This window comes from Trachemys scripta, chromosome 14 (genome assembly GCF_013100865.1).
Source record: "Trachemys scripta elegans isolate TJP31775 chromosome 14, CAS_Tse_1.0, whole genome shotgun sequence".
NCBI classification, from domain to species: Eukaryota; Metazoa; Chordata; order Testudines; family Emydidae; genus Trachemys; species Trachemys scripta.
This window is the reverse complement of record NC_048311.1, coordinates 37781113-37803916: the sequence shown is the minus strand read 5'-3', so window position 1 is coordinate 37803916 and position 22804 is coordinate 37781113. Positions and strand designations below refer to the sequence as shown.

General features: G+C 52.5%; 2 protein-coding genes across 5 annotated transcripts; both read right to left on the bottom strand.

Moving 5' to 3' along the window:
• Window positions 1-4557: 4557 nt before the first annotated feature.
• Window positions 4558-9339, bottom strand: LOC117886984 (class I histocompatibility antigen, F10 alpha chain-like). 3 transcript variants are annotated; one of them, XM_034789200.1, is made up of 7 exons: window positions 9190-9339; window positions 8303-8572; window positions 7107-7382; window positions 6627-6902; window positions 6400-6516; window positions 5858-5890; window positions 4575-5659 (listed from the first exon to the last, which is right to left on the bottom strand). In XM_034789200.1, the coding sequence occupies exons 1-7, from the start codon at window positions 9242-9244 to the stop codon at window positions 5622-5624; spliced, it is 1065 nt and encodes a 354-aa protein (XP_034645091.1). In that variant the 5' UTR covers window positions 9245-9339; the 3' UTR covers window positions 4575-5621. The 3 variants fall into 3 exon arrangements, with proteins under 3 accessions (XP_034645092.1, XP_034645091.1, XP_034645090.1); XM_034789199.1 differs by having other exon boundaries at window positions 4577-5662; XM_034789201.1 differs by lacking the exons at window positions 8303-8572; window positions 9190-9339 and adding an exon at window positions 8059-8211 and having other exon boundaries at window positions 4558-5662.
• Window positions 9340-10682: 1343 nt separating this feature from the next.
• LOC117886975 (butyrophilin subfamily 1 member A1-like) lies at window positions 10683-19836 on the bottom strand. 2 transcript variants are annotated; one of them, XM_034789173.1, is made up of 7 exons: window positions 19465-19836; window positions 15871-16155; window positions 14096-14200; window positions 13447-13467; window positions 13229-13249; window positions 13077-13103; window positions 10685-11996 (listed from the first exon to the last, which is right to left on the bottom strand). In XM_034789173.1, exons 1-7 carry the CDS (start codon window positions 19766-19768, stop codon window positions 11479-11481), a joined length of 1281 nt encoding a protein of 426 aa, XP_034645064.1. In that variant the 5' UTR covers window positions 19769-19836; the 3' UTR covers window positions 10685-11478. The 2 variants fall into 2 exon arrangements, with proteins under 2 accessions (XP_034645065.1, XP_034645064.1); XM_034789174.1 differs by lacking the exon at window positions 13077-13103 and having other exon boundaries at window positions 10683-11996.
• Window positions 19837-22804: the final 2968 nt, after the last annotated feature.

Sequence of the window (22804 nt, the reverse complement as noted above, 5' to 3'; positions counted from 1 at the left end):
CCGGCATGGGCAGTGCCAGCTACCACTGAGAGTCTGCAGGCTGGGCAGAGATGGTGTCCCTAGCCTCTGTTTGCCAGGGAATGGACACCTGGCACTGTCCATTGTCAGCAGACAGGATATTGGGCTAGATGGACCTTTGGTCTGACCCATTATGGCCGCTCTTATATTATGTTATGTTCTTATGTTACCTGGAACCCAGGACTGTGGCCCTGTAGTGCTGGGCGGGCCTGCACAGATCCTGACCGAGATCAGGGCCCCATCGCACTGGCCGCTGCTCAGACCCTGACCAAGATCAGGGCCCTGTCGTGCCAGGCACTGCACAGACCCCCCATTGAGCCGAGTGCTGTAGGCACAGATGGGGAAATTGAGGCACTGAGCGGTTCAGTGACCTGCCCAAGGTTGCACACAGTGTCTGTGGCAGAGTCAGGCAGTGAACCCAGGAGTCCTGAGCCCCAGGCCTGTAGCTTAACCACAGACCATCCTGTTCCCGTGCCACATTTCCAGAAAGGCTCCTGTAGCCTTGCGGAGGAGGCACTGTAGATCCGAAAGCCTCCAGGGCCCTGTGTGTGGCTGGGCTGGGCTGAGGGGAGCCCAGGGTCTGAGCCCAGATGGCAGGTCCCATCCAGCAGCTGAGTCTTACAATCCAAGGGAGAATGTTCCTGCTTCGCACTGAGGTGCCGCTGGGGCAGTTCCCCCCTCCTTCCGTGTTGGCCCACCCAGGGGCAGGCGCTGCTGGCAAGGGGTACCAGGGTGACCCAGGCCAATGGCTCCCTATCCCCATAGGCCTGGTTCCCCCCACCGGGCACCTTGTACTGCCAGTGGTACCTCTACAGCCTGGGCATTGGCATTCCCCCAGACAGCATTTCCCACCACTCTGCCCTGGCCAGCAGCAGGACAACGGTGCGTGAACCAGGCCCTATGCGATGGCTGGGCAGGGACCAGAGACACTAGGTTCCCCCGTCTCACCTGGGGGTCCGGCCAGAGACCCCCGACCCTGGGAACGGCGGGACGGCCGGGAGATGCAGGGCAGGCTGCAGCACGGCCTGAAAGCAGGTACTGAGGCAGGAACAGGGCCATGGGGGGATGGGAGGTTTGTGACCATATGATTTGTGTCAGCAGCTACAGAGTGGAGTCTAGTGGGTCAGAGTGGGAGGGCTGGGAGCCAAGACTCCTGGGTTCTATCCCCAGGTTTGCTGCTGAGTCCGTGTGTGACCATCGAGTCAGCTCTCTTTCCCCTCTGTGCACTGGGGACAAAGCTCCCCAGGCTGGGACCCCCCGTGCTGACTGTGCACCCAGCACCTCTGGGTGGAGGCGGTGCCAGATGGGCAGAGGCCATAGCAGCCCCCTGTGAACAGAGCCAGCTTGGTTTTGCGATGCCTCCCCTGCCACAACAATCCGCCCGTTCAGGCTGTGCCCTTCTCCCACTGCGGGATTTTCACTGGAGATCCCCACTCTGGGCTGTGAATTATTCGGCTGTCAGTGTCATGGCATTGGGGGGGGGGGAGTGTCAGGGAAACAGCTCTCCCCCGACCAACAGACCCGTCGGCGTCTCCATCCCAGCCATCACGTGGTCCCCAGGACCTTGGCTGCGCTAGCCCTGCCCTGTGTTATCATGGCACAAGCAGATTCCTGTCTCTGCACCTGGCCCTCCTTCCAGCCGAGCTGTGACCCCGCACCGGGCCGGATCACAGTGCTGGTGCTGAAGGTCTGTGCCTCAGGCCCTGGCCCTGCACTCTGAGCTGGCTGTGAGTAAAGCTGCCAGTGTCTAGACTTGCTGGTTGCACAGACGCACTGAGAACATGACTCGAGCGTCACTGATGCAGTGACGCTGCCTGAATATGCAGAGCGCCTGACCCTGTCGCTGGGCGGGGAGGAGCTGTCCTGAGTGTGACTGACTCAGTGACGCTGTCTGAGTCTGCAGAGAGCCTGAATCCGTCGCTCCAAGAGGGAAGAATTGCCCTGAGTGTGACCAATGATGCCTGAGTGTACAGAGAGCCTGAGCCAATTGCTATGAGAAGGGGAAGCTGCCCCGAGTGTGAGTGATGCCGTGATGCTGCCTGAGTCTGCAGAGAGCCTGAGCCCAATGCTGGGTGGGGTGGGGGGGGAAAGCTGCCCTGAGTGTAACTGGGGTAGCCAGACAAAGGCAGGATTATTATCCCATTTTACAGAGAGGGACATGAGGCCCACAGGCTTGAATTTTCAGAGGCGCTCAAGGGGCTTAGGCACTCCCTTCCCACGGAGTTTCTCTCAGCCAGACAGATTCAATGTTTGGCCCAGGCAGGAACCAAAGCCAGCTCTCCTGAGCCTTAGCCATATACCCACCAGCCCGGACTGTGTGCCCCATGGTAGCGCAGCTCAGCCACTCCCTGTGGGGCGTGGGCACAGCAGCCCTCGACTGGGGCACAAACCAGGGAGGCCTGTCCCCTGGGAACAGCCGTGGGGGTGGTGGGTGAGGGGCTTTGCCTGCATTCGGAGGTCCCTATCCCCCGGCTGTTTAAGTAGCTGGGCTGATGCTGCAGCTGCCGTTGGCAGGTCTGAGTGAGCCGCGGGGTAACCTCAGCTCCCCGCTGGCTGATACGCAGGGGAGAGCCAGGAATGTGCCCTGGTGTGTGTGTGGGTGAGATTCAGACATGTGTGGGGCTGGGTGGGGTCGGCTGGAAAGTCACATCTCATGCCAGCGTCAGGGCTCAGCTCAGACCAGGGAACATCCTTACGGAGTGTGGGGCAACCCACATGTCAGCTGTGCCCCTCATTACAACAAAAACCTGATGGCAACGCTGAGAACAATGGGGCAGGAGCTGGGACACACATGGATTCCCAGCCTGGAGAGAGGGGAGATCAAGGAGGCACAGAGCTGGGATAGAACCCAGGAGTCCTGGCTCCCCGCCCCCCTGCTCTAACCCACCAGCCCCACTCCCCTCCCAGAGCTGGGAGAGAACCCAGGTGTCCTGGCTCCCAGGCCCCGGTTCTTGAGGAAGGCTGGGAGGGCTCTAGCTACCCAGCTCCGTGGGCGGTGCCCAAATCCTTGGCGAGGCCTTTGTTCCGCACACACCGCGTTGCCGTGTGCCCGGTTACACAGCTGCTCTCTGGCTGCTGGGCTGAGTCACTGGAAAGTCCCTCATTGCCCGGGCTGGAGGTGGCACCAAGACGCAGCTCACTGCATGAGGCTCCGATGCCCCCTGCCGGGATCTTGGCTGGGTTCTGAGAAATCACCCTGGGGCAGGGGGACAGTTGGAGCCGGTCACGAAGGTGGAAGGAGCGTGACCCCATGACCCCCGCTGGGGGGACCAAATAGCCCAAGTTTATAGGGCCAGGCCCACAATTCAGGGCTTTGTCTCACCCTATCACCCTGCCCCCCAGCCTGAATTTTCACACTTGCTGTCTGGTCACCTGCCCCCTGCCTGCCAAAGGCCCACATGACCCACTGTGGGGTGTGCCTATAGGAGCGGCTGGGCTGGAGAGAGAGCACTCCCCAACTGCCCAGCATGGCCCATGCAGCAATCTCAGGCCCTCAGCCCCATGGCACAGACCCACGCCTACCCCTAGTGTGTTACCCGCTCACAGGGACCCCTGGGCCCTTGCCCTGCCGACACGCCTGGCCCATTCCCTGAGCTATGCACCCTATTTATCCCTGCTGTAAATTCAGCTGATGGCTGTGGGGCAGCAAGGAGGGGGAGATCCAGCTAGACGGGCCTGGCTATTGGGGCTGCAGGGGTGAGGGATACCGGGGTAGATGGGCCCATGGGTCTGACCCGGGGCAGCAGGGAGGGGGATACTGAACTAGACGGACCCATTGTCCAGTGTGTGTCTGGGGAGTGGAGGTGTGAGGGGGTGTATCAGACTGGATGGGCCCATGGTCTGTTCCAGGGCAGCAGGGCAGGTGGGGGGGACATCCGGGTAGATGGATCCCTGAGTCTTACCTGGCACAGCCATTGTCCTGCCCCACCTGCAGGGGGCGGCAAAGGGGCAGCTGCGTCTCAGGGGGTCTATGAAGGCGAAGAGGGTTTTCCCAGCAGTCGATGCACCGTTGCTGCGGCTGGTCCCAGGACAGGAGACGGACATGCAGGGGGAGGTCAGAGCTTTTCCTGGCCCAGCGTCGGCTGGTGGAAGGGAGGAGCCCGCGGGCGGCAGCGCTCGGTGTCAGGGGACATGATCAGAGCGGCACAGCGAGGGACCGGGGCATGGACCGCTCAGCACACGGAGTTAACGCGCACCGGGAGAGACCGACAGTTACAGCCGCTGTCGGGACAGCAGGTTATCGACGTGACTCACCGCGCTGGGAGCACGCCGAGGCCTTGGTTCATCTTACACTGCAACCAGTAACCGGTACCAGCTACAGCCAGGAACCCCATTCTCTGCGGGCCGGGGCAGCAGTGGGGGCTCCCCAGCACCTGGGGGCTGCTCCAAATCAGCATCAAGATTTACCGTCTCTTTATGTTATGTCCTACAGTAATGTGACCCCAGTGCTCCCTGGGACCGGCCCAGCGAGAGGGCGCTGCAGCTGGCTGCACTCCCCAGCGGCAAGAGCCGCTCCGCACCCACACGTGACCGTTACCAGCAGTGGCTGTGTCTGGTCCCTGAGTTCACCGGGCAGTGGGGCGGGATGCGCCGTGCGCATCCACCCTGACGAAGCGGGGCTGGAGCGATCCAGGGGAGGTGGACGCCAGCAGGGAGCAGAGCCAGAGCCCACCTCTGACTGGGACGAGGGTTTGGGGGCTGATTCCCCCCTAGCTGCCCCCAGGGTGAATCGGAAGGGATGGCACTGGGGAGAGGGGGGCTGGGCGGGGAGAGGCTTGGCTGCGTGAGAGGGGAACCAGGCCCTGCAGCTCAGAGCAATGCTGAACCAGAGCACAGGGGTCTGGGACACGAGGGACGGGGCCTTAATCTGTCTGCGCTGTTTATCTGGTGAGCTGTTCGGGGCAGGGTCTGTCTCTCACTGCAGGTCTGGGCAGTGCCCGGCATGACGGGGCACTGATCTTGGTCGGGGTCTGGGCAGCGCCCAGCACAACGGGCCCATGATCTCCGCCAGGGCCTTTAGGGACCGCTGTATTAAACAGTAAAAGACAAACCCGAGCACCATCTGTGCAAAACTGCTCCGTGAAGTCAGGGAGTGAATTAGCTCCGTGAGCAGGTGCAGGGCAAGCACAGCTGGGATCTCAGGGCAGGACACCGGGGCAAAGCCCAGGCAGGGCATCAGCCTGGGAAAGGGCCCCACGGTGGCTGGGCAGGGAGATGAGACACAAAACCTGCGAGAGCCGGGGACTCAGGAACAGAAACCTCAGGGTGTTTGAGTCCAAATCTCTGTAACAGCCACCGACACCCCCAAATCCCTGTAATACAGCCCCTGGCACCTCCAAATCCCTGTCACACACAGCTCCTGACACCCCCAAATCCCTGTAACACACAGCCCCCAATGCCCCGTCACAAATTGCTCCCAATGCCCCCAAGTCTCTGTCACTGTCAGACATGAGCACGATGGGCGCGGAGCCCGGCGCCCCGGGCGGGAGGATCGGGGGGGTCGGGATCTCAGGGTTGCCAGGGTGCGTAGCTGGGGCAGGGTCGTTCTGTGCTGAGCACTGGGGTCCCACGCTGGGGTCTCCGTGGGGACAGGGCCCCTCCCGTCACGACGCGGCGCTGGGACCAGCATCCTCTGCAGCCGCTGCTGGGGAGACAGAAGGGACCAGTCCAGAGGTGGCATCAGTGTATGGGGTGGGGGGGTCAGGGCTGGGATCCCCCCACAGGAACCCCCCTCCTTGGGGGAATCAGTGCCATGTTCACCCACTGCCCCTCCCCCACAGGATCCCCGCCCCCCTCCATGGCACAGAGGATCAGGGCCGCTACCCTGGAATTTACTCACAGGCTGTTGGGGTGTATCTGGGTCCGACAGGGCCTGGACAGAGAGAGGGAGCGAGTCATTGCAGGGGAATGGGGAGTGTTTGACCTGGGAGCGACCCCCCATCAGACCCCCCTGCTGCCCTGGGGCCTCACCCAGATGGGAACCCCCTGGTGACCCCTTCCTCCCAACTCATCCAGATAGAGACCCCAAGTGACCCCAACCCCCTGCCATACCCAGATTGGAACCGCCCTGTAACACCCTCCTCCCAACTCATCCAGATAGAGACCCCCAGTGACGCCAACCCCTGACCTCACCCAGATGGAGGCAGCCCCCCCCACACCCCAATGATCCTGGCCCCATCTCTCCAGGCCAGACCAACCTTCAGTGTCCCCAAAGACAGCCCAGGAGCCCCTGCCCACCTGCCCGCACTGCGCTCTGCTCAGACAAGACCCTGCCCCTCCCGCTTCTCTCGCTGCCCCCGCCCTCTTCCCCCCAGCCCTGCCCCCTCCCTGGGCTCTGCCCCCCCCAGCCCTGCCCCCAAGGATCTTCCTCCATCCCTTTACCTGGGCGATTTCTCCTCCACATGATAACACCGGCTACTGCGGCACCAGCCCCAGCCAGCATGGCCAGAACGAGCGGGACCAGGACCCCAGGGGGCAGGAGGCCCTTCTTACCGGGGACTGTGGGGATGGAGACAGGAGATGGTTACTGGGGGGGTGAGAAGGGAGGGAGGCTGGCGCGTGGAAATGGAGGCAGGAGGGTGCATGGGGACAGACCCCCCCCCCCTTACCCCAGATGAGTGTGGGCTCCGGCAGGCTGGTGTGCTCCACCCGGCAGGCGTAGCGGTGCCTGTCCTGCTGCAGGGAGATCTCCAGGGATGACTGCGTGTAATAGGTGCTGTCGGCGTTAGGCAAGATCCCGCTGGAGTCTGTCTCTGCCAGGATGTCTTCTTCGTCCCGCACCCAGGAGACGTGGATGGGACGTGGGTAAAAGCCCCTGGCGTGGCAGGAGAGGGTGACGGAGCCGTCGGGGGCATCTCTACAGGAAACCGAGACCTCGGGGGGCACTGGGCGGAGACAAGACGTTAGTGAGTGTGGGAGCATTTTTCTGCACCAATCCCATCTCTGAGGCCAGGTATGTCCCTGCCAGCTGACTGTGCTCAGGTTCCCCTGCCCAGCTGGGTCCCCCTGGGACAGACCTGGCTGTTTGGGGGCCCCCGGTCCCCTCCTCCCACCCCCAACCCCCGATGCTGCCGGCTGCTCCCACTCACGCTGGCGCCCCAGGGTCTCCCTGCCGTGCCGGACGAGGCTCCTCAGCGTCTTCACACACTCCTGCTGCAGGTAGTGCTGCAGGAACAGGCACCAGGGCCGGTCGGCCTCCCAGCGCCGCTTGGACAGCACGGCTGGCTGCACGGCCGCCACCCACAGCCCCCGCTGCCCGTCAAAGCCGATGAAGTCCTGGCTGTCGTAGGCATATTGCAGCACCCCGGCTTGGGGGGAGTCGTCCCGCAGGGAGCAGCCCACCCGCAGCTGCAGCGTGTGCACCCCTGCCGGGGAAGGGAGAGAGAGGCAGCGTCACACGGTGATTGTGGATGAAGAAGTGCTCGGGGGTCTGCAGAACTATCTGTCACAGGATATTACCAGGGCAGCACTGACAGCCCCACCAGCCTCTCTGTGCCACCTCTCCCATTAGCCCCCCATAGTCTCCCTCGGGCTAAACCCTCTGCCCTCTCCCTGCCCCACACGTCCAAGACCTCTGCCAAAATCCTCTTCCCAACATGGCTCGTCCCCCTGGGTCTCCTGGACCTCACTGTATCCGGTCCAAGCTCCTCTGCCCCCTGGCCCCTGCTCCAAGGCCCTTGGTAACCTTCTCCCCCCAGCTGTGTCTCTGCTTTCACAACCCCCACACCCTTCAGCTTTGTGTTCCCCCGGCTCACCCTCCCAGCACCCGCTCTCTCCTCCTTCAGATCCACTTCCCCTCACCCACTCGCCCCGCAGCCCCCGGCACCCACATGCCCTGCCCTCGCTGTGGTCCTCTCCATCTGCCCCCGTCCCCCTCTGCCCCGCCTGCCTGCTTCCTTCCCTCCGGTCTCCTCTGCATCGCCCCCTTCACCTTCCCCCTCGATACCCCCCCCCCCGCCTTGGATCCTAGTCGCTCCAGCCCCTCGCTCGGTCTCCCTGCCTTTCCCCACCAGGTAGCTTTAGCCCCCCACTGTAACTCACCAGCTCTCTGGGGGTGAGGCCTTTCCCATTCCTGCTCTGCATGGGCCGTGCTGTAGAGGGGGTGTTTTGTTACCCCCGGCCCCATCGCCTTCCCCTTGCAGAGTCCTTTGTACCCACAGCTCATCTGGGGAGCGAGAACCCCCTCCGCCCCGGGCTGAGGGTCAGACCCCTAGACAGCCCTCCCCCACCCAGGGGCCAGTCGAGCTGGATTGGGGGCCCCTCAGAAGTCACCGGGGTCCCTCACCGCCCGTCTGGTTGTAGCGCTCCAGCAGCCGGCCCATGATGCGCTGGAACCCCTCTTTGTACCCCAGCAGCTCCTGCGTCTTGCTCCGGAAATAGCCGGGCTCTACAGCCTGGCGCATCCAGTCCCGGGTGGGGATCAGTTCCAGGGTGGTGCTGTCGTAATAGGCCACCCCCAGACCATCCACCTGCCCGAGCACAAAGAAGTTGGGGATCCCCTTGGAGCCCTGCACCCCCGTGAACAGGATGTCCCAGCTGTGCTGCGCCACTGGACCTGGACAAGAGGACGTGGATTAGACTGAGATCCCAGCCCACCCTCTGGGATCCAGAGAGCAGGACCCATAACCCCTGATGCTTCCTATGTGGGAGAGCCTCACAGCTAGGGAGAGAATCCAGGAGTCCTGGCTCCCAACTCCCCACCCCTACCCACCAGACCCCCAACCCACCAGACCCCACTCCCCTCCCAGAGCTGGGATAGAACCCAGAAGTCCAGACTCACAGTCCCCATCCCCACCCCCTGCTAGATCCCACTCCCCTTCCAGAGCCAGGAGAACCCAGGAGTCCTGGCTCCGAGCCCAGCTCTGTGGTGTGTTGAGGGCAGTTGGGGTTGCAGGGTAAGAGCCAGAGGGGCTGTGGGGCCGCGTGGGAGCAGCATTCATTGTGGACAGAGCAGCCCCAAACACGGTGGGCTGAGCGCTGACCCAGGGGGCAGCCTGCTTTGTCTCTCCCGGGTTTGGGTTCACGTTACCCGCCAGCTCTCAGCAACACTGGAGCCGCGGTACGGGACAGCCTCCCAGCAGAGCCTTGATCAAACTTCCCTGTGTGTGGCCGGGAGCACAACAGATCTCCCCCCCGCCCCGCGTCCCTCTGTCCTGTCCCAGCCCCACTCACCCGCAGCTCCTGCCGCCCCCAGCAGGCAGAACCAGAGCCCCAGCACCAGGGCCATTCTCCTGGGGAAGGGGCTGCGGCCGCTCTCCCCCCGCCCTGGGGAAGGAGAGACAAGCTGCCTGCGAGCCTGAGCCTGGTACCCACCCCCCTCCCCGCGGCTTCTAGTTTTCCTTTCGCTTTCGCAGGGTGCTGCCCATGGGAGCCCGGCCAGCCAATGAGAGCGAGGGAGGGGGTGCAGCGCCGGGGGCTGGTGAAGCAGCATCCCAAGGGGTGATAACGGGGCTCGGTCGGAGCAAGGGCACCCTATGAAAATACCCACCGGAGAGGCGATAACGGTGAGTAAGTGACAGAGCTCGGATAGAACCCAGGAATCCTGGCTCCCAGCCCCCCCCACTCTCCTGCCCCTCCCCTCCCAGAACCAGGGAGAGAACCCAGGAGTCCTGGCTCCCAGCTCCCCCGCCGCTCTATCCTACTAGGCCCCTCCCCTCCCAGAGCTGGGATAGAACCCAGGATTCCGGGCTCCCAGCAAAAGGGACCTATCTCTACCATCTACAGTTCAGGAACAGGGCCAGCAGACGGCCTCATGCTGAAAGCTGGACCTTTTAGGCAGAAAACAGCTTTATCCCAACCCTGGTGGTCTGGTGTTCTTGGGGTGGTGTGGAGGTGGGATCCCCGTAGGACTCACCGCCACCAGAGCTCAGTGAGGCCAAGATCACCACAGAATTCAAAGCAAGACCAGGCATTTATATGGCTAAGGCGAGGATCCTGTTATACCAGAGGGGAGAATATAAGGGGTCTGAACTGTGCTATGTCAGGGGACAAGCCCGTAGCTGATGGGGTTAGGGGAAACGAGAGGAACTTTAACCCCCACTCTTCACACAGTCTGTTGAACACCCGGGGTCTGCTCCAGGATGGCCGTAGCGGGGTGGGGGAAACCGGGCTAGAGGGGCCCAGTGGTTTGACTTTTTGTGGAGGTCTCTGAAGGGAGCGCTCAGATCATTTCAATGGGCCTCCTGTGGAACAGTGCGTCACAGCCAGGGAGCCCTGTATCCAGCCCATATCTGCTGGTTGAGCTAGAGCGTGTTTTTAAAGAGACGTCCAAGCTCGATTTAAAGACTGTACGTGTCTGTAAATACACCACAGCCCTAGATAAACTGGCAGTGGGGAGAGCCTTTCCTTTCTTTCTCTCACCTCAATTAACAAAACACAGTCCCCAACCTCAAATGCATCTTCCTATAGATAGAAATCTCTTCTATAATCTCCACTTTTTAGTTTATTTTTCTTTAGAAATATTATTTGCAGGCAATGGACTGTCAGTGTCCACTGCTGATTTCAATGTTCTGTTGGGCTCTTCATGTTCTTGGTTATAAGGACACAACAAATGTAGTTTGATAAAGAAATATAGGATGGGTTCTACTTTACTGAATCATCACAAATTAACTTAATTGTATTAAAGACACTGGCACTTAATGACACATAACAGGACATTTGGTGAAGCTTTATTGGGAAACTTTTCTTTTCAGCCATAAATCAGTCAAAAGGGCGATATTGTTGTTGTCATGTGAGGTTTAGAGTACAAAGAAAAGAAAGTTGCTCCTGGAAATTCATCACAATTCCTCTGGGTTCTGTCTGCTGTTCCCTCTAAGCTGTGTGCGTCTTAAACCCCGCGCCCAGATCTTAAACCCCGCGCCCGGATCTTAAACCCTGCGCCCGGATCTTAAACCCTGCACACATGGCGAAACACCGCACGCACAAACATTTGCACAGAAGCAAACAATTTGCACAGAAGAATTTTTTTGCGCACACGGTCTGTCAAAAATTAGAGGGAACATTGGTTCTGTCCACCACAACCAAGTAGGGAAGCAAATCCCACGACTCTGCCCCCCAACAATTGCAGCTGGAAAACTATAAAGGGACAAATCAGAATTGTCTTTTATGCTTTATTTACCGTGAACACCTGTCAGAGTGAAAAGGAGCCAAGAAACAGCTTCAATACCCACCCCAATGGAAAACAGACCCACAGGTTTTGGGAACAGTTTTTTTTAATGACACTGAAATGGCAACAAAGTCAAGGAAGAAACATATGAAATGAATGAGTGACGGTCTCACCTTCAGTGACGTTTTATAAATCTCTGTGCTGCAGGGAGGGAGGGGGGAGGAGTTTCTAGGGGACATAGAATTAAGAGGCCATAGGTCTGGGTGGACTGGATGATGCCAAGATCATAGAGACTGGGGTGTGGGAGACTAGAGAGGCTGATTTCAGGGTCCCCAGTGGGATATACCCCCCATCTCTCAGGGACACAGTTTGAGCCGGCTTTCCATCCCCAGCCAGAGCCAAGGGCGGATTCTCTCCCCAGTGACAGAGCCCGGCGGGAAAGTGAAGATCGGGGCCTCGTCACCAGCATCGATAAATGTCACCTGCCCCCGTTCACAGTCCAGACAAACCCGGATCCTGCTGGGGGCCCGGCTCAGGAGCAGGGGGGTCACAGGGGTGGTGAGAGCCTGGTACTGGCCCTGCCTCTGATCCACAGCCCAGATCCCCTCCTCAGGGCTAAGGCTGATCCCTCCCTTCCTCCTCACAGACTCTCTGGCCACCCCCACAGCCCAGAGTAGCCCAACTCCCACCTCCACCTCCCAGTAATGTCTCCCTGAGGTGAACCCCTCACAGCCCAGCACACAGTGCTCAGTGTCAAATCTCTTAGGATTGTTGTCGGGCAGATCCTGCCGTGTGTCGGCCCATCTCACACTTTTCCGATCCTCAGACAGGACAAGTTCTGGATGAGCCGTGTCTGGATCCAGAGTCACATTCGCTGGGGGGGGGGGGGGGGGAGAATCAGAGCGTTAGGGGCACAGCTCCACCTTGGGGGAGTGTTTCATTATATCAGTGACAGAATCTGTCCCAGCGGGAGAGTGAACCAGGAAATATTCCTCCAGGATTTACCTGGCTCTGAATGGGGAGCAGCTCTGAGATCTCAGCATTCACTCCTGAGTTTCACTCCCCAGTCAGAGACAGGTCAGTGACAGAGCATAAAGATTTACTGACCCAGTTCTGAGACTCATAATCTTTCCCCTCATGCACCCATCTATCCCCAGAGTGGGGATTAGAGACCCTGGAATCAGGGAAGCCCTAGTTGATTTCCCCTCACATCACTCACATGGTCACAACTATCTTTTCTCTGATGTGCCCTCCCTCTCTTGTATTTAAAGTCCTGGTGCTTGGATGTCTCTTGTTGATGCCACCCTGACACCTGCTCCATCCTGCCACATATCTGAGATCTGTCGATAATGACATGATTCAAAGATTCCCTAATTAAAATTCTGTAGCTAGTCATCAGGGCCAGACCAAGAGAATTATCACTCTAGATTTCATTTCTAACATAAAGATTTGTATTTATGAGCAAGGGGCTTCTACAAGAGAGGAGAGTTGGTGGTGGAGAGAGAAGAAAGAGGGTTTGATAGAAATGAATGCATGGAGGAGAACGTGGATAAGATGGTTAAAAACAGCAGGAAGCTCGGATCTGACGGAGAGAGCAGAAAGGGGAGATCACTGTGGATGGAGAGAAGAGAAAAGAAGCACAAGCTGAACACTGATCACAGGGACTCCTTGGTTTGAACTCATGTGTCTGGTCAGCGCTCTTGTTCCTCTACCTGACACTAGGGCGGGGATTCTAAGAAACAATAACTGCTCAGTCACTCGGAGCAGGGACGTTTCCAGAGTTATGGGAGCAATGTGTAAGGACGACATACGAGGATGGTCCATTCCTCTCCCTCCTTTGAACCTCAGCACCCTCCCTTCTTCCACCTGGGAAATATTATAGTTTTCTCCTTGTTTATTTGCACAGCGAAAGGGAACATGATCCCCCCATTGATTAAATATGATTTTTAATTACCTGCATCACCCAGGGATCTCCTCCACTCTGGAAGCAAACACGTAGAGGGGGATGAGAATTAAGCCAGACAAATGCAGTATCAATTGGATTCATTATCATAGAAAAGGTTGCATCAGTGTGAGAAAAAAATCAAAACAAAAAAACGCCCTTACCTAGCTCTGTTTGAAGTTTACCTAAATAATAAACAGAAAGAAAATGCCTCACTCAAGATACATGTACAGTACTGGCTTCCTACCCATTACCGACATAACAAGTTATGCGATTAGTATTGGTTGTATTGCTTATGATTTTCAAGTTGACATGGTCACAGTCATTCAAAAATCTTTCATAACATAACATCGGTTCTACCAGGAGCAAAAATGGAACTTACGGATAGTGTTGAGATGTTTCCCTAAAAAAAGAAAACATAAATACAATTATTTAGAGCCTTTTTCAGTGACTCCAGATTTAAAAGGATCTTTTCATTATGAGTCCTAAAGTAATAATAATGTTGCCCGTCTACCAAGCCATTGCAGCTCTCCAGGGACTTGCAGGTTGGGTTCCCAGTGGAAGAGAAATCCGTGACACAGAGGCTGGGTACCTTCTAAGTGTAATTTGATTATTTACACACATAGACCTGTCCTAGAACAGAGATGGTCACAAACAGCACACAGGCAATCAAAAACCCCATAAGGCAGGGATTTTCATAGGAGCCTAGGGGAGTTAAGAGCCAAAGCATATTGAATTCTAATGGGAGTTGAGACCCTAACTCCCTCAGGCCCCACTGAAAATCTAGTTAAACTAGTGCAAACCTAGTTTTAGGCTTATATTAAGATGATAGGAACAGTTTTAAACTAAACTGAAGTAAGCTCTTCTTAAACTGACGTTTCCACATAGGAGCTTGCTCTGGCTTTACAAAATCAATTTAAATTCACACCTTAAACTGGTGTAACTTTCTCATGTAAAAAAGTCTAAAACTGTCTTTTCTAAGGAGAAAACCTCATTCTGATTACACTGTATTTTCCCCTTTGGAGATTTACCTTTTAATTTGAACAGAAAAAGAGTAAGGACGATGAACACCAACAAAATCACCAAAGTCACACTCCAACCCACCATCCAGGGAGATACTCTTGGGAAAAAAGAATCTGAAACACAAAGCCCACATTAGTTTGGAAATAGTAATAACAAACAGTACACTTTTCTTGTAGGAAAATGCATCACATCAGGATTTGTGTGAAATACGTGTGGAAAAATTTCCTCCCTGCAATATAAAAGCTGGCAGAAACCAATTTTAAAAAGAGGTTCTGCTCACACTCTTTTGGTAGTACCAAATGATGTATTAAATACTATCAAAAGTACTACCACCCAACACCTCATCCCCTCCTCTCTCTCTCTCTCTCTCTAGGTGGAGCTAGTCACAACACTTGTTATTAAAGCTGTTCGACACTTCCCATTATAGGGCCTTCTTTTCATTTGCTCATTACTTTCCCAAACTTTACCATTTGGGGAGAAAATTCCCATGCTGGTTGTCTGCCTCAGGCGGAATTTTTTTTTGAAAAGTTTCAGCCAAAATGGCTCCATGATTTCTGAGAACGGGGTTAGGGAATAACACATTGTTCTGATATCAGTGTGTGTGTGCGCACGCGGCTATGTGTGTGAATAATTATATATATGATTAGTAGTGGGTTTGTTTATATTTTAATTCTGCTCGCCTTTACACACGTTCTTAATGTTGTTGGATAACCAGGGCTTCTGACCCCATCACCCAACCCAGGAGCCAATTCAGGGAAACGTGCTTCCTGCTTTTTATGAAATTAATACTACAGTTAAAACACGTAGGAAGAGAAATTATAGTTGATCATTAAATTTCCCAACAGAAACCTTACACATAAGTAAAATTTAAACTTTTGTTACTCCAGGGAATTTCATAGTAAAAGACAATCTGAGGCTTTAAGAGAGGAAATCAATAATTAAGGGAGAGCAGATAAATATCCAAATACTCTTCACTTCAGCACAGGAATTCCTGGCATAGGAACTGATCCGCTAAATGGGGGCATAGGAACTTGTCCAAATCCTATTGATGTCTTTAATGGGCTTTGGATTAGGCCCACAGGGTTTTGTTGCTATGGCAACCCCTTTCCCTGTGAAGTTTGCTGAAGGGTGAGAACTCAAACTTCATATTAAAACGTGGACCTTTCAGTGAGTGACACTCAAATGACTGTTCCCGGGGCTGCAGATTTTCATGGCCCTGCCTTGCTTCTGACCTGCCATGAGCAGAGATTCAACAAATTTCCTCTGTGTTGAAGAGATCACAGCAGATCACATCTCCCTCTGCATATTCACTGGGGCAAGAAGCCTGGACCTTGATTCAACGGTCCACTAGGAGGCAGAAAGTCCAACCACTCAGTAGGGCCCCCAATATACCTTACCACTGCTCTGCGGTGACTGTATGAGAATGAAAATTGAATGTGACCTTAAATATTCGTTTAATGTAATATGGGACTACAAACACTAACCATCATGTTTGAATCACAATAATATACATATATAGTGTTACTACAGGGCACTTCCATGCATTAACATGTTTGGATTTCTTTTAAATTTAACCTTAACCCTGAATCTACTGGGTTTAAAATGCTTGTTTTTGAGATAATAACAATATCCCTGGAATGCATTTTATCCTAAAGTTTGCTCTCAACCTAAACTTTATCTTAATGTAGCTTTTTGTGAGGAAATATTTTAACTTTTGTTATTATTTAACAATCTGATTTCTTCCTTTTGCATATTACAGTGTGTGGTTTGGGTGGTAACTGACCTGATATATAAAATGTTATTGATTCTTTTTCTTGGTTCAGGTGGGTGTTCCTTATAGCACAGGACAAATTCTTGTTTGAATTTTCTGTTATAATGATAGAATTTTTTATTTCAAAGAGACCATGTTCCTCTTCAGATTTGGTTTTAGTTGACGAAGACAAAGGCTGCTCTTTGAGATTTCTCCACAGCACCTCGGGCTCCGGGTACCATCCGGCCGACTGACACACCACTCGGATCCCTCCATCCTGGTGACCCTCAACAGAGATGTGAGGTGCAGAGCCTGAAGCTAAAATGAATCCGTGTTAAATGAGATAAATATACAGCCCAGCATATAAAAGTTTACATTTTCAATAAAACGATTGAATACACTTTCTTTATGGCTGATATTCATGGAAATGTGTCTTCAACGGGACTTCAGCACTTGTTAAACCTTTGCTTAACTGTGCTGCAGCACTGGGGCCTCAGCGATGGAAGTGGAAGCCTTACAGAACGTTGGAGCGTGTTAGCAGCAGTGTTGTTGGTGATGTGAAGGGGGCAAGGAATGCAAGAGATTTTCCCCTCAATTTCTGATTTTATAATGTTGGAGGCATGTTTGTTATGCTCATTACCTCCGGGTGGCCAATGTGAGGTAGCTATTTACTGTGAGAGGCCTTAAGGGCGCTCCAGGGAGTTGTGGGGCATGTGAAGAAGTTTCTCAAGATGGAGGCTCAGTTAGTTGTCACTGTGAACGTGTACCAGAATAAAAGATCCCCTTTTCAGTTCTAATCTCTTTTGGGTCTCCATGTCCACTGAAGGCAAGAGAAGGAGTAATGGGCTTAATCTGCAGCAAGGGAGATTGAGGTTTGATATTAGGAAAAGCTTTCTGACTGCAAGGATAGTTAAACTCCGGAACAGGCTTCCAAGGGAGATTGTGGAATCTCTGTCAGTGGAGGGTTTTTTAAGACCAGGCTGGACAAACCCCTGTCTGGGATGGTCTAGATTTACTTGGTCCTGTGTCAGCGTAAGGGGGCTGGACTTGATGACTTCTCGAGACCCCTTCCAGCCCTACATTTCTATGATTCTGAATCCTACATAGGCAATGAGGATAAAATGAAAACAACAGGCAGCAAGTTCTACACACTGCATGAGTAAGTGAAAACCTTTTTTTTTTTTTTATTGTAAAGAAAAAATGGTTGCATATGGAAAAAATGAAAAAGAGTATAATGTATACCAGGAGGACTGGATTCAGGACTCAGAGACAGACTCTCTTAGTACTTCATCACAAATGATACAGAGGATGATAACAAGAAACACGCCATCTTATTGACCATTTGTGGAGCAAAAACCTATAGTTTGGTGGCCCTGGAAAAGCCCAGTGCCAAATCTTTTGATGAGCTGGTTAAAGTTGTCATGTGCTATTATAACCACCGTTGGGTGAGGGAGCCTCATGGGTGCCTGCATGGGAGACATTAATCACCATCAGGGGGTGATTGTTGGGCATGCATGAGTGCCAACAAGTGAAAGAGACTGTCCCTCTCGCTTGCTACTGTGGCTTGCCTAGTGCGGAGGGATAAGGCTTTGGGTTGTTAGGCATGAGGCAGGCTCTGTTCCCTGAGGCAGAAATGTAGCAGCCTTCCTGTCTATGTTCCTTCATTGCAACGAACAAATCAGCTGTTTTGCCAGGGTTGGAAATGCAATTAGCCAGTGCTATCCCTTCAATTGCCTGGATGCTCATTTTATAGCAGACAACCAGAGTTGGACTGAAACAAAATTCAGTCAGTTTTTGCTTGAGAAGGGATAAGGGATGAAAGAATAAGAGTTTGCTCTGTGCATTCCTGAAAAACTGTTTCAATGCTTGAAATAAAACACTGTTCTTGATGTAAAAAATAAAAACAAAAAACTCCCACATTGTTAATGGTGCTATTGATAGTTAATTGATCTCATCCTGAGGCAGAAATTTAGCAGCGTGCCTGCCTAGTAACATTGTTAATGTTCCTACTGTTAGTTAACCGTTCCCATTCTCAGTCTATTTCCCCAGGAGCATAAAACCTGTAAAAGTTTTAAGACCTGGAGCACCCACAGAGTCGGCACCTATGGTACTGAGCATGCTCCAGGGACTGGGGTGTGAAGAATTTTTCAAGATGGAGGCTTCTTGGTTGTCTATATGAAGCTGTAGCAGAATAAGAGACGTCCTCTTTCAGTTCTAATCTGGTTTGGCTCTCCATATACTACAGACTTCTACACTTTAAAGCTTTTGCTTTCAGAGAGTCATAGATGTTAAGGCCAGACGGGACCACTGTGATCATCTGGTCTGATATTCAATCTAACACAGACCATAGGGCTTCCATGAATTAATTCTGTTTGCCGGAAGCTAGGAATGGGCAACAGGGGATAGATCACTTGATGATTACCGGTTCTGTTCATTCCCTCTGGGGCACCTGGCATTGGCCACTGTCGGAAGACAGGATACTGGGCTAGATGGACCATTGGTCTGACTCAATATGGCCAGTCTTGTGTTCTAATTGTTTTTCAAGTCCATAAGCTGTGATTCAGCTACAGCACTTTTTATAACCACAGGTATTAGAGCTGGTGCAGTGTGTCTTGATGCAAATGTTAACAGTCACTAAACAAAGATTTTTTTGTTTTTAATGCAATTGAGGTGAGGAAATGTGCTCTTTTCACTACTGTCCCAGCTGAGACTAATTGCAGATCAACTGATCCCTGCAGCAAAGAGTGGCATGTTTTGGGAGCAAAATCATCTTTAGGCCTGACAGAAGCCTGCTGTGGATTTTCAGAGTTTCTTCTGATAACGTTTAACAGTATAAGCAGAACTGGGGGGAGGGATTTTATAGCTACTGGCTGGCTGGGTGGCCATAAAAGGGAGCTACCCCCCCCCCCCCATTTATCAGACTAATACATGCATATAATATAACAAAAAGTTACAAATAAGCTTGGTTAATAAAGGGAGGTTGAAGCTGTATTGTCCATTGTTAGAGGTGACTGATGAGATCATCCCAACAAGCTTCCCACCTGTGAGTAACTGATCGCTACTTGCTGAGTATTTTGCCTTAAAGATTTGTTAGACCCACCAGCTGAGTACATGAATCTCAATCCAACAACATGAACTGTTGATCTGTTCATACTAAAATATTTTCAATTAAAGGATAATGACCTAGAAAAATCTTGCCTCTCTCTCTCTCTCTCTGGCCCAATAACTTTTCTACTATTTATAAATATTTAAATAGTCATTGGGCCAGAGAGAGAAATAGACTGTAGTCCAGTGGCTAGGGTACACCCATGGGAGGTGGGAAAACCCCAGTCCAGCCGCCCTCCTCCAATGACTGTTTATTTGTCCAGATTGGATAAATAATCAAAGATTAATTAGCAGGACGACTGGCTCCTGGGTCTCCCACCTACCAGGTGGGTACCTTAACCACTGGACTACAGAGTCTCTCTCTCTCTCTCTGGCCTAATGACTATTTAATTTAATGACTATTTTGAGGAAATCAGGGGCACCTAATTTTTGGACTGAAGTGGGGTGTTTGGTGCCCAAGTGCTTTTTTGGGTCCGGATCTAAGAGCCATCTAAAAAGAGACAACAGACACATGTTACTGACCTGCCACCTTCAATTCCAATACAGCTTCTTCATGAAAGACACCATCTTGAACAAAACAGCGGTACTGTCCCTCATCAGAAAGTCTGATATTGACAATTCCCAAGGCAACATTCCCATCCACGATGCCAGCTTTCAAAAGCTCTGTCCTTCCATGATATTCTGGCATCTGCTGCCCATACTCATCCTTTCCATGCTGATAGAGGTGCACAAATGAAGTGAACTCAGATCGGAACCATCTCACTTCCATGTTCTCAGCGCTCATCTTGGGAGACAGGTGACAGGGTAAAATAATGTCCTCACCCATGATGGCAGTGACAGGGTGATCAGGTCCAATCACTGTGAACCGGGCTGTAAAATGCACCAGGGTACAGAAAAGATAAAATAAATATATTACATTTTCTGTGCATCTATTGCAGTGCTCTGTTATCGATTAGGATCTGTCCTGAATTTATATATGAATTTTACAACAAACAATGCATTTGGATAACCAGAACCGACAGATTTAAGGTTGTTTGTGCTGCTCTATTTCTGTCCACTTGTGTGTACGATACAGACTTCAGTTACGTGATATTACTCGCCTTTCTCCAGGACCCCCACTTCATTCAGAGCCTGTTCAACTGGCATCCATGGAGAGGAAGAGGAGAAGGTTTCCTTCAGCCAACCGCTTGCTTGACTTGCTGCTCACAGGGCGTACTTTGCACTCGAGTTCTGTGAACTCAGCTGGGGTGTTTGAGCCAAGACTTCCCCCCTCCCCCCAGTTTTTAAATGAGAGATGGGGAGGTGGCAGGAAAACTTCAGTGAAGTCTTCAATACTAGAACTACTTTGCTCCCTGGTTCCTATGGAATCTGGATTTCCAATCCAAGCTGATGAGGTTTTTGAGAAGAAAACTGGCATGTTAAGGAGGACATGCAAGGAGGGCCATATTAAGAAACTGGACGGATGGGATGTGGTGGGTGTGACTCTGGCAGACCAAGTGCCAGCTCTTGCCAAGACTGCAGGTATTAGCTAAGAACTGACAAACTCGTAGCTGGTGATGTGACCAGTTCACCTGTATGTTAGTTTTGCGCAAAATAGCTAATAGTCTTATTAGAATGTATTTAGTGTTTAGACTCTATGAAATGCTGGTAAGTTGCTGCATTCATTGATCTCACTTGTAATGTCTCTATTCCAGGCTACAAGAAAATACATAAATTTTGCTTTAGAACTTTGAGGATGTTTGCTCTGAATTTATAAACCCAGGCACAGGAATAATCTTCCCCCGCCCTCTCCAATCCATCCAGGAGATCAACATTTATATGGGCCATTATAAGACAAAAGTTTTGTTAATTGCCTCATCCACTCATGGAGAAATATGTGCAGGAGGCCTTGTCCCATCGCTTGGAATGCTGGAAGAGGGAAATAATGTAGCTTACACATGAAGATTTTTCGTCTCTTTGCTGTTTGAACTCTCACGGGGCTAGAGAAACCAAGCTGAAGCCAGAGATCCCCAGGGGTTCTCCTGGGTCCACCCTGAAAGACACTTTGAATGGGCAGATCTCTACAACTCTGTCACTCTTAGGATTTAGATGGTAACTCATTTGTATATATATTTGCTTGTTTTAACCTGTAAATAGCTCATTTCTTTTTCATAGTTATTAAGCCTTTTGATAATTTATTAGAGGATTGGCTTCAGGCATTGTCTTTGGTGTAAGATCTAGGGTACCAATTCATCTGGAGTAAGAGACTGGTCTCTTGGGACTGGAACAGGGCCGGCGCTTCCATTTAGGTGACCTAGGCGGTCGCCTAGGGCGCCAGGATTTTGGGGGCGGCATTTTGCCGCCCTCGGTGGTAATTCGCCGGCGGCAGTGGGGGGTCCTTCCGCGGTCCGGTCTTTGGCGGAAATTCTGCGGCGGGTCCTTCACCCGCCGCTGAAGTGCCCCAAAGACCGGGAGCGTGGAAGGACCCCCCCGCCGCAGAATTGCCGCCGAGGACCGGGGGTGAGGAAGGACCCCTGCCTAGGGCGCCAAAAACCCTGGCGCCACTCCTGGACTGGAAGCAACCAGTGTGTGATTTTTCATGTAAGTGACCATATATCACCAAGTCCAGTTTGTCTGGGTCACAAGATAGGCTGGAGAACCTAAGGGGACTGTCTGTGACTCCATGGTAAGACTGGTATAGTGACCCAGGAGTTCATATTTGTTACTGGCTTGGTGAAATTAATTATAGGCCACACCGCCAGCTTGAGGCATCTGCCTTGTTTGACAGTCTGCCCTGAGGAAGGCATTCATGGCCGTGAGTCACTCCAGACAGCATGACACTGGCTGAAGAGTTATTAATCCTGAAATCATGGGGAGACATTTTAATGTTACCACATTTCAACCTCATCAGCTAGTCAAATTTTGGAGCTCCAGGGATGTTCCTGTTGGATGTACGCCAAGTCTACACTACAGGGTTAGGCCAATGCAAGGCAGCTTACGTTAGCCTAACTATGGAAGTGCTACACTTAAATTTTGTGCCTTCTGACATAATAACCCCGCTACACTGACTTAATAACTCCACCTCCACAAGCGGCATAGAGTCAAGGTTGATGTAGTTGGGTCAGCGCAGTGTCAGTGTAGACACTGCATTGCTTACATTGACTGCTTCCGGCTCTCGGGAGCCTTCTCACAATGCCCCACACTGACAGTACAATCGATACAAGCACTTCTGGTGAGGATGCACACCGCCGATACAAGGAGCAAAGCGTAGACACGCACAAGTATGCCGATGTACGTTAGGTAGACGTAATTTTGTAGTGTAGACATGTCCCAAGAAATTGGCATAGGCTGGTATTCTCTTTGATGCAATCTCGTTTATTGAAAAGGAATGTACCAAGTCCTGCTTTTCCAAATGCAGGACCCAACCAAGAACAAAAGGAACAGTTTCATAGCTTACAGTCCCAACCCTCCCTAACCAACAGACCCAGAAGTTCTCTCTAGCTTCTCCCAGGGTCACACTATGCTCACAGGCTCATGCTTGGCTTCCCTGCTTGTTTGTCTCTGCCTCTCTCTCTCTCCTTGTCGGTTCTCAGTTGTGTGTGTTCACTTTCTCACACCCCCATCTGGTCACAATACCCAGAGGATTCCTCCCTGCCCATGTCCTTTCACCCCTCACACCAATGGTGCTAGTCCCTGGGCAGACTCGATTAAGCCTTGTTTAGGTGTGGCCCCTTTTATTGCCTCTTACAACTATCTTAAGTGAAAGGACAAGGAGTCTGGTGGCACCTTAAAGACTAACAGATTTATTTGGGCATAAGCTTTTGTGGGTAAAAACCTTTACCCACGAAAGCTTATGCCCAAATAAATCTGTTAGTCTTTAAGG